Raw genomic sequence first — 12248 nt, forward strand, 5'->3', positions numbered from 1 at the left:
TAATGTTATTCCTCTATGTGCATGGTTATTTACATACAAATATACTTGTGTAAAAATGGCATTAAGATAAATGTACATGTAATGTAAATTGAAATTCTCTTTTCAAACCTCTGTTAAATGTGCATATTCTGCTTGATTCTTTCAATATCATGACACAAAAAGTAGCAACAATTGGATAAAAAATTATATTAGTAAATGTAGCCTGTTAATATATATATTTTAATATATAATTTAGAATAATATCCCCCATGTACATGATTGACTTTCAAACTTCAGGGAAAATTGACGTTTTATGATATATTAGAAAATATGAGCATTCACAAAATTACTATGGAAATACACATAGTTTATAAAATTGTTTTAAAAAAATGTAGGGATATAAAGGACAGGTAAAGTATTATTCTTTCGGAGACAGTAGGCAGGGTGATCATAACTAAAAACTGACCATGTGAACTTACCATTTGCCAGGGTATTAATGAGAGTCCCATTGGGAGTGTACCATGAAGGTGATTCATCCACATCTCTGCTCCTTACATTACACTGTATGTTGGTGTCCTCTCCTAGGGCCAGGACTTGAGCTTGGAACGGGGTAACCACGATCTGGGGCTGGGATCCAACTAGGTAGGACCAAAAATAAAGGTAGAATTTATCATTTTAACTTTTTTAGCACAAGAATTTTTAGTATGCCAATAAGATTTGCTATATACAAAAAGGGCAAGAAGAAAATTTTCAAAGAAGAAAAGAAGTAAGAAGGAGGAGAAGAAGAAAAAAGAAAGAAGAGAGGAAGGGCAAGAAGGAGGAGAAGAAGAAGAAAGGAAGAAGTAGAAGAACAAGAAAAAGAAGAAGGAGGAGAAGAAGAAGAATAATAATGAGAAGGAAAAGGAGAAGGAGGAGAAAAGAAAGTGGAAGAAAAGGAAGACAAAAAATTAGCAAAGGAAAGATAATTGGTGGAAGAAGCAACAGGAGAGGAAGAAAAGAAGAAGAAGAAGAGGAAGAAAAGGAGAAAACAAGTGGAATGCCTCTGGCCGTCTCACCTGCATCACGCGATTCAATATAGCAGCAGTGCTGATTTTGAAAACTACTATAACTCGCACAAGATGTTCAGTGATACTTGGTTACTCTTATTTCCACGTTTTATGAACTAGACCAATACACTTATAGAGATATGATGGCAATTCTTGCTACCCCAAATAGGAACAAAAATCTCATAATGCGCGAGACGAGATAATTTTCACTCCGTCGGGTCGTCATCACCACTTCCGGTTTAGAGTCATGCTCGCGCGAGGTTCGCGATACTGAGTTTTCCACCACGCTGAAATCGATGCCAATCAGCGTAATATGTACAGAGTATAATACTTTTTATTACATTTGGTCAGTTTTGATTCCATTTGAATTATAAATAAAAATAAAAAATATATTTCACGTGAAAATAATTTTTATTCATGTTTTTATTTGGTTATAAAAAAATTAAACAAATAATGAATATCTTAAAATTTTGCATTTAGCGACCGGCCTGACATCACGATCGTATTCAACTAGACGCTAAATATATACAGCATTCATTTCGTTCAATTTTTCGTCGACCACAAAATGGATAAAAATCAGTTTCGGAACTTAAAAAAATCTTAACTGACAGATGAATACCGTGCAATGGAAAGCGTCGGGCAGAATTAGTGACTTTAGCAGAAAAGGCTGTAAAACTGTTAAACTGTATCGTGAAAGAGAGGATTGTGATCACGAACTTTCCGAGCGAAAGCGACGTTGTGTTGTTGTGCATGACGGCACTGTTGATCTGAATGGCAAAACAGTGCATTGGACTTCCGAACAGGAAGTTGTAATACCGAAAAAGCTATCCCATAATGCAATGCACGTTACAGGGATTTTCCCGGATCTCGGCGAAATCGCTATTTGGGGTAGCGAGAATTCAACAAATACCCCCAACGTGGCCAAAGTTCTTTGACCTTACATGACCTTTGACCTTGATCATGTGACCTGAAACTCGCACAGGATGTTCAGTGATACTTGATTACTATTATGTCCAAGTTTTATGAACTAGACCAACACACTTCCAAATTTATGGCTGTAATTCAACAAATACCCCAATTTGGCCAAAGTTCATTGACCCTAAATGACCTTTGACCTTGATCATGTGACCTGAAACTTGCACAGGATGTTTAGTAATACTTGATTACTATTATGTCCAAGTTTCATGAATCAGATCCATAAACTTTCAAAGTTATGATGGTAATTCAACAGATACCCCCAATTCGGCCAAAGTTCATTGACCCTAAATGACCTTTGACCTTGGTCATGTGACGTGAAACTCATGCAGGATGTTCAGTGATACTTGATTAACTTTATGTATAAGTTTCATGAACTAGGTCCATATATTTTCTAAGTTATGCTGTCATTTCAAAAACTTAACCTTAGGTTAAGATTTTGATGTTGATTCCCCCAACATGGTCTAAGTTCATTGACCCTAAATGACCTTTGACCTTGGTCATGTGACATGAAACTCAGGCAGGATGTTCAGTAATACTTGATTAACCTTATGGCCAAGTTTCATGAACTAGGTCCATATACTTTCTAAGTTATGCTGCCATTTCAAAAACTTAACCTCAGGTTAAGATTTGGTGTTGACGCCGCCGCCGCCGTCGCCGCCGCCGTCGGAAAAGCGGCGCCTATAGTCTCACTCTGCTATGCAGGTGAGACAAAAACTTAAGGTAGAAAAGGAAGAAGAGGGTAATAAGAAAAAGACAAATGAGAAGAGGAAGGAAGAAATTAAACAGAAACAAAAATATTTCAACAAGATGCTTTCCATGAGCAAAGTTTGAATGAAACCAGCCATGATTAATCTCTATTACTACCTGTTCATGACAGTGTTCAGTAAAAGCCAACAAGACAAGCAATTTCTGTTCCATTATGAGTATGCTTCACATGCAGCTTGAACTGCAATGGTTGTTCCCTAAGATAATGATAGTAGTGGTTCAGAAGAATCTGAAACCGATAAGACTTGGGACTTTCTTAGGAGTGAAAGTGATTTGACCAAATGCAATAATGGTTGAAAGCTTGGATAGCTTGCACACATGTATGAATGCAATGAAATACATACCTATCATGAAATCTATATAATGAACAGTGTGATTACACTATTACTAGTGAAAAAATAGATATTCTCTAAATTGTCAATGACATCAAGCATGAGAAAAATTTTCCATTTCCTTAATTATCCATTTCCTTAATTATCCAAAAAATTGGTGGAGTTGGAGGGCCTAAAAAAATATCCTTTTTGATCCTAAAAGATGACACTGAATTGGGTTAATAGTGTCCATCTACATGTAAAATGTATTCATGTTTATACATGTACATGCATGGTATGTAGATGCATGGTATATCTACTTTGATTCCTGTTCATTCTTAGATCTTACTGATCAGAGTCAGATCCAATCCTGGTTCCAGGGCTCCGACTGGATCGCAATTCGGATGGAAAAAAAAAACAAATTCTTCAAATAATAATAATAATAGGCATTTATATAGCGCAATCTATCTAGAAATATTCTATTCCGAGGTGCGTTGTTATTATTATTATTACCCCGGCTTTAGCTCGAGCTGCCTCTCAGCGCTCATGCATTCAAGGAATTAATCCTGCCGGGTACCCATTCACCTCACCTGGGTCGATTTGCAGCACAATGTGGATAAATTTCTTGCTGAAGGAAATTACGCCATGGCTGGGATTCGAACCCACGACCTTCTGTTTCAAAGTCAGAAAACTTATCCACTAGGCCACAACGCTCCACTTCCTAACTGATACTGGCATTTGATCAAGAAAGAAAATTACTTCACAAACCAGTAGCCAGGGGGTTCGGGGGTTTGATCGAGCCCCTTAAAATTTTCATTAGCAAGCACAATTAGGGAAAGACCAAGGAAAAAAAGAAGGGAAAAGAAGGGATCGAACCCCCTAAGTGGTAACCCTGGCTATAGGCCTGCTTCATCAACATAATTCTATTTAAGAAGCAGATCTGTCAAAAAATGTGTAGATAAATGGTAGATGCATATATCTACTTGGATTCCTGTTCATACTTAGATTTTACTGACCACAGTCAGTTTCAATCTTGGTTCTAGGGCTCCAAATATTGCTTGGAATTAGGATGGTAGAAAAATCACCAATTCTTCAAGTTCTTTGACTTAATTGCACATAGCATTTAATCAATAAATAATCATATATTCATCAACATGAATATGGAAATATTGCACAACTATCATTTAATATAATGCACTACTATGGGGCAAAAATAACAAATGACACACAAGTTAAATTAAACAGAATGGTGAAAGTTTGAAAGAAATCGAACAAGCAATAAGAAAGTTATAGCTGCTTTAAAATTGAGATCACTAATATTATGTAGATTTCAAATTGGCAACTGGGTAAGTAAATTATGACAAGGGGCAAGGACAACTTTCTCATAGGCCATGTACTTTATTATCATGGATTTGTGGTTTTCTCCTAAGTACCCATTCCCCTGGGGCAGTAATCTAAATATAACCCAGGTAGTATATTGTTTTATGTCCTCATGAAAGAAAAATATAATTTGAAATAAAACTTTTGGGAAAAATGAAATTTTAGCCATAATATGTATTGGAGTACATGGAAGAGTAGTCCTTGCCTTACATCACTATGACATCCCATATGCGGCCAATTTGAAGTCTCTATGGGGATAGTGATTACCAATATTTACAACTTTTAAAAATTCATAACTTTATTGTTGTTTGTCCAATATTGTTTAAACTTTAACCTATCAACTTGTCTGATTTTTCTTTTCCTTATAAAATTAAGTTTTTATTTGGGTTGGATTCCCCTTTAAACGATTAGTGACTTGGCAAGAAGGAAAGGATCACTACAGACTCTCACCAAGCTACGTATAATGACAAAAAAGCACCTGACAAAATTATTCAACAACAAATCTCTCTCCTTAGCCTCTTGATATAATATGAAATGACACCAATTTCCTCATTTTGCCAAAGACTTGATTCACTTGGATCCAGCCCACACACGATTTCAAGAATGCTGTCTGCAACTTTAACAGTAAAATGTAACACTACTTAAAGTCACGTGTCCAAAGGAATAACAAGGCATGTCAAAAATAAGAGCCATGCCTTGCCTGCAGTGGACCCATCAGTTGCGTTTTATTTATCATAATGATTTCATCATGAAAAGATGCAAAATGCCTTTATCATGGAATTCCTGCTGAAAGAGGACACCCACAGACATTTTGCAAACACCATAGTCATGTTGGATTATAGAGGATAATAATAATTTTTTTGTCACCTCCAAGCACTCAAGGGGAGATGTAAAGAATCCGAAATAATATGGATGCAACATTGACGATATTCAAAATTTGCTTACAATTAAATGCTATAAACTCAAATTTGGAGGCAAAACGATTGTTATCGATGCAACAGAGAATGAAATAACAATAAGCATAAAACTATTGAATGATAACATATCAGCTTTAAAATCATTTGTACTAAGAATTAATAATACTTAGCATGGAATCATTAAGGTCTACCATAAATAGCAGTATAATACAATGCAGAATAAATAAATGAAATGACAATTAGCATAAATGTATTTGAGGACACCATACCTGATACTTCGCAAGAAGGTCCTGTATAGCCATCAGGGCAGATGCACACTCCGCTGTTACAGAATCCTCCATTGATACAGCTAGGGATACATTCAACAGCTATATGGAGGGACAAAAGACAAGATTCAAATCAATTACATTCAATGTTATCTAAATGCTAATAGTGGTCATGCAACTTTTTTGTGCTTCATTTTTTTTTTTAGTTTATTTGTTCTTGGGTAGTTTCTGTGCTATTTCTGCTTCTAAAAAAATATAATGCCACTTTACTGGCTGACAGAATTACCCCGCTCTGTAAACCTTACTACTTAGTTTATGATCATTCTACCTATTTTGTTTTCAGTGAAGATTTTGAATTTGTTTGCAATGTTATTACCCTTTATTCATTTGTATTTTCATCAGGTAATCAGCTATTCATAATTGTATACAATACAAGATACGCTGATTTTTTTTCATAAATTAACTTATCACTAGTCATATACAGAGAATTGCCACCTTTCCACTTTTGCGTGAATACTGCTACCGATGAAAACCAAACCAAAATAGTGACATTTGAATTATGTCATAAATTACTGTTAACTCTTTGCACACTGAATTAATTTTGGGGGGATAATAATGATTGTTTCCATGTTATTTTCTTTATAATTCAAGATTTCCATATTGCACCATTGATACTTATTATTATTATATAGATGTTATCCAAGAACTATTGCCTTTAATTAACTTATCACATTTGAAGTTAGGGAAGAAAACTAATTATTACGATTGTTGAATTCAATTGTATGAATGCGCAAGATAGGAAAATCAGCACGCAAAGGATTAAGTATTATCTACCAAAATGTTGGCTCATACATATATCTGGAGGAGAATTCCATCAAAAGATAGTCAGTGGTTTTCCTTGACTATTCTTATAAGCTACTGAAATCCTTGCATGTGATTGGCTCAGAATAAATTTGTCAGTGAAAATCACGGACATGATGTTTCGTGAAACACTCCCCCAATAGCCGATGGGTGAACTTACGTCTGATCTCGCAGAATTCACCAAGGTATCCAGCCAAGCAGTAACACGTTCCATTGATGCAGGTTCCTCCGTGCTGACAAAGCTCTGGGCAATCACGCTCTTAAAAAGAATAAATATAAAGTAATAATAATAATTACAATTATAAAAATAATGATGATTATAACAAAAATAATAATGAAAATGAAAATCAATATATTAATGTTCAAAATGAAATCTGAAAAAAAAATACTCCGAAAATTCTTTTGGCCCATTTGATCGTGGGCCTGGCAGCAACTGTACAGCGTCAGATCGATGTAGCACTATCCCTTCAATCGGTGAATGCCAAACTGGGAACAGCAACTCCCATCTTTGGTCTGAGGCGGCCGGGGCTTGAACTCCCGACCTCACAACGATTCATCATCATAATAATAACAGCATATATAGTGTAATATATTATATAATATAATATATAGTGCTTAATACATTGTTTGTAGGTGCTGCATACTATTACCCGGGCATAAGCACAGCAACCCTGATCAGGTGCTTGAGCACTTCAGGAATTCCTTCCTTCTGAGTATGAATGTATTACACCTGGGTTGAGAGTGACAAATGTACATAAATGACTAGCCAGAGGATGTGAATGCTGTGTTGAGATTTGATCTTTCATTCAAGTAAAGAAGAAGAAGGGGGGAACAAAGTACACTTACTTCTAAACTGGCAGGCTAATCCCTCAAATCCTGGCTGACACAAGCAGATTCCATTCATACAACGGGCATTGTTCTGGCATGGTACACGACACTGACGTTCTGGAAGAAAAATTTATTGAAAAAAATATGTGCATGTATAATAAAGGCCTGAACTAACAAGAGGTTAAAACCAGGATAGATACAAAGCTAATCAATAAAAAAGTTGATTTATGGTATTTAGCAATGGATTCAGATGGGAGCAAAAGGTGCGAACCCACACCCCCCTCCCGATTCTTTGAGAGTCATCATTTGAACACACATAATATAGGTTTATCTAAGAAAATTGTCATCTGCAACCCCTCTATATTCAAATTCACTATAATTCCGGATCAACCACTGGGGAATTGGGTTTGCGTTGCTATAATTCAGCCGCACAGTATGGTGAAATGAAATGCGTGCACTACCTCTGACTGATACTTCCAGATATCGAGTCTCTCGCTATCCTTGAGGATCACTACATGTGAAACAGACTCTGCAATTAGCCATCAGAGTTTAAATTCTTAAAGGGATCGTTTAACTTTGTGAGCAGCTGATTAAAAAAATTCTCAAACTGAGTTGAAACGTGCGTATGAGTGCCTGTATTTGTCCTCAAAAACCCTGAAACAGACCACAATATAGGATGAGAAACTCTAATTTAGATACAAGTAGCAATTTATTAGCCTGATTTTGAGAACCGTCTAGTAGACGGGTTCAGCTTATGACCAGTTTTCTCCAATTCAAAAAGTCTGTTGGCTATTTTGACTGCCTTCTGTTGTGTGTATCTCCTATACACACACTATTAGCTGCACTGTACATTCAGTGTATACTTTGTACACACTGTATGTAGGTCATGCTGTGTTCATCTAGAATTAATGTGTTGTGGTGCACAGATTACCTGTATACACATAGTCATTGAAACCAACTCCCAATTATTTCAAAGTTTGGTTTACATCTCCAAGGTTTTAAAATTGATCATGTAAATATAATACTTTGAAACTTTTGGGATGGTATTTTTACACTATAAGCCTAATGTTAAGCCCATTTTCAGGAACCAAAAGGAGAATTTTTTAAATCAGAACAAAGTGAAATGATCACTTCAAGCCTGTATTCTGAAGTCGGGTTTAAAGGGGAATCCAACCCAAATAAAAACTTGTTTTTATAAGAAAAATAAAAAACAGACAAGTTGATAGGTGAAAGTTTGAACAATATTGGACAAACAACAAGAAAGTTATGAATTTTTAAAAGTTGTAAATATTGGTAATCACTATACTCATGGAGATTTCAAATTGGCCGCATATGGGATGTCATAGTGATGTAAGGCAAGGACTACTCTTCCATGTACTCCAATACATATTATGGCTAAAATGTCATTTTTCCCAAAAGTTTTATTTCAAATTATATTTTTCTTTCATGAGGACATTAACATACTACCTGGGTTATATTTAGATCACTGCCCTAGGGGAATGGGTACTTACGAGAAAACCACAAATCACTGATAATAAAGTACATGGCCTATGGGAAAGTTGTCCTTGCCCCTTGTCATAATTTACTTACCCAGTTGCCAATTTGAAATCTACATACCATTAATGATCTCAATTTTAAAGCAGCTATAACTTTCTTATTGCTTGTCCGATTTCTTTCAAACTTTCACCATTCTTTTTTATTTATTTTTCTCCTTCCCAACACAACATTTTATGGTCAAGGCTGGATTCCCCTTTAATTTAAACTCTGGTATTTTTAAGTTGTGGTTTAACTGTGGATAGCCGATTGGGGCACGAATCCTTAACAGTAAACGTTCAATTTATTAACTCATATGACACCCAAATTGTTTATAATTGTCTGGGAATAATAACTGAAGTATTTTTCTTCGTTATGAAAGCAAAATGAAATAAAATAGTAAACATAAGAAATACACAATATAAACAGAATTTCTAAATTTTTGGCTCCCCATAATTTTAGCACAGTTAGACTGTGGTCTAAGTTAAACCTCAGGCTGACTTCAGAATACGGGCCTTAGGGTTACAAATCCTCAACATGTGAACATCACTAATATCACTTGCAATCACTCCTGCATTGAAATCACAACCAACAAATTAGACTCGCTAATAAAATTGAGTTTGATGGACACTTTTCATTGAAGCACATCGATGAATCAGCAGACTTTGTTTTTAGATCTTGTCTAGCAATGGTGCTCTCTAAGGTCCCACTTAAATCATCACATACGAAAACTAACTACTTAATGGTTAGCTGATGTTCCGGTAATGACGCTACATTTTTAAGACATTAAAAATCATGAACATGACAAGGATGTTGCATGATGCATCTGAATAATTAGGGACTGTTACATGTCAACAAGGTATTTAAGATGTATGGCCAATCAACAAGTATATTTTCCTTCTTTTTAATCATTTGTGATTGTATATTTGTTGCCTCTATGATTTACATATTATCAGCATTTCCTTCAAGCTGCTATGTTTATGAGGAATACTTTGATTAATCCCAATTAATGCCATAGTCACGTCATAGAAACCGACTCAAGACCAACCAAATCTATTACTTTATTTCTAATGACATACCATTGTCCGGTTTGGAGTCAGTTTCGCTGGTGTGATGTAGTATTAGAAGGGATCCAGTTCAGTATCTTTCCCTTCTAATCAATCCATTTCAATACGGACAAAATTGAAAAAGAGAACTGTGGCCAGTATAGCCTCTAATGTTTAGGAAACTATCTAAAAACCTTCACCATGTGCAATTAAGCATGGAACTCAATAATTTTAGTGCACTTTTGATCAAATGGTGATGTGTGTCACGCTCATTCTACTCTAGCTCAAAGCTTCATATTATCACCAATTAAAAACACAAGAAAGTAATCTTAACTGTTATTTGGAACATAAATACTGCCCGATAATTAACAATAACTGCTTTGTTTATGAGGCATACATACTTCATAAGTTCATAAGAATATTAACAAAGACAGAAATATGTGAACACAGACTTCAAGAAAGCAAACTGACTACAATTACTTAATGCATGACATGAAACGGACTTACATGTAATAAGAAGTTGATAGATGTAGTAACTTGAGTATTACATGAGTCATTCCTACATGTCAAAACATATGCTCTCTTGACATGCCCTGGGATTTATTTTTGTCAGATAGACAGTTTACAAACATTCCCAAATGTTTTTCTTTTTTTACTTTTTTGTAAAGTAATATAATGTTGAAATGTCTGCTGAAAAATGACTGCCATGTGTTTTTCATTTGCATAAAAGCTAAGCAACTGACAATTCTTCCATACACTTAGACTTGGTGCAGAGACCACTTGGTTTGAATAGGTGATGGATTGATATACTTTGATGAAAGCGATACACGAATGTATCAATGTACCACAATTCATTTCCTCTCGTATCATTCAAGCACATCTTTAAAAACAGAAGTGCTGTAGCTAAAGTCATGAATAATGGAATTGGAGAACAAGAAATCATGTGTTCCAAGTCACTTTAACAATCAAAGCATTCTATTTTATATTTAAAAAATGAAAAATGCTATACTTAACTTAATATTACTTGGTCTTTCAGTCTTCTAAATGGGAGATAACTCAATCAGAATATGCACCTGTAAGCATTTTTTTTAACCCACTGTCCATTTTTAGCATGTTCATTAAACTGATGTTGATTTAATAGACAATAAACAAGATTGCACTTAAGCATCCCAAACAAACTCTAAAAGGCAAAAGTGATCACATTTGTATGTCACCTAGTAAATCATAATTTATTTTGTTGAACCACAAAATATAGGCCTACTGATTTTTGGAGATTGGCACTTGAAACTGTCACTTAGAAAAAAAAAATTTCAAACTAAATCTAAAATCATGTCCAAGGTTTAGTTCTCAAAACCTTCCTTGGAGCTCCGTTCCCATGTCAAAACATCTTCTTTCAGTATTACTGTAATCTTAAACAGCTGGTTTGAGGGAATGCAAGACAACATCATGATCTATCACTGAAGGTGGTTTCAGACCGCCTCGAAGTTTGTCAGTTCCAGGTATTCTCTGATCGGGAAATTTACCCCGATCAGAAAATACCAGGTATTTTGGTAAAGTGAAAGCAAACTACGCGTAATTTCCCGGAAACAAAATACCCGCTAAATAGTAGGTACTTGGCAAAATTACGAGAACTTTCGCGGGATTTTTCCAAGGTCGCAGGTATTTTGGCAATGTGAAAGCAATTTACGGGAACTTTACGCCAAGCATGTCGTTGGGCGCGGGCGCCGTGGGTGGCTGCTGGGCTAGTGGTTTTGAATCTCGCGCCTTGCCTGCTTATTAGACCATAGTGTGTGTGCTCCTAACTTCAGGAATTTATCCCAAAGGGTATGTTTCGGTGCGGTGTGAATGCAGGAATAATTAATGGGTATTTTTTAGCCTAAAAATGTTCTTGTAATTTAACGGGGATTCTTGTGATCGAGGCGGTTTGAAACCACCTACTGAGTGAATGGAGTAGGCCTATTCGTGGAGGGGAGGGTTCAGACCATTTTCTTTCATACATCATTGTATTATATTTTTCTATGTTACAATTTTCATAAGAATTCCTTGAATTCATGATATTCCATACAGTATCTAAAATATTGACAATTCTGGTGATTTATCTTAGCTCATTAAATTTGCTAACTTGCATTTTTTTTCGAAATCGTGCATTGTATCGAAAACTAAGCCTCCTCAAACTTTTACCTCACAACTCTTCTTAACTCTTTGTGCGCTGGACCATGAACCCATCTGTACTGAATTATTTTCAGGGAGGGAAACAATGCATTGTTTGTTGAGTGTGAAATGCGAAGTTCGCACGGCACCGAGTGTGCATTGGTGCGAAGTACGCGTGGAAAGGGTT

General features: G+C 35.6%; 1 protein-coding gene across 1 annotated transcript in view; it reads right to left on the reverse strand.

Annotated features, from left to right (window-relative positions):
• LOC129266969 (uncharacterized) overlaps window positions 1-12248 on the reverse strand; it is a 248295-nt gene that overhangs the window by 35839 nt on the left and 200208 nt on the right. Inside the window, exons 158-161 of the mRNA XM_064104176.1 lie at window positions 7350-7448; window positions 6664-6762; window positions 5646-5744; window positions 459-617 (exon numbers count right to left, since the gene is read on the reverse strand). Of these exons, the coding sequence (XP_063960246.1) occupies window positions 459-617; window positions 5646-5744; window positions 6664-6762; window positions 7350-7448 (456 nt within the window). The remainder of the gene's footprint in view (window positions 1-458; window positions 618-5645; window positions 5745-6663; window positions 6763-7349; window positions 7449-12248) is intronic.

The sequence above is a fragment of the Lytechinus pictus genome, chromosome 8 (genome assembly GCF_037042905.1).
Source record: "Lytechinus pictus isolate F3 Inbred chromosome 8, Lp3.0, whole genome shotgun sequence".
NCBI lineage: Eukaryota > Metazoa > Echinodermata > Echinoidea > Temnopleuroida > Toxopneustidae > Lytechinus > Lytechinus pictus.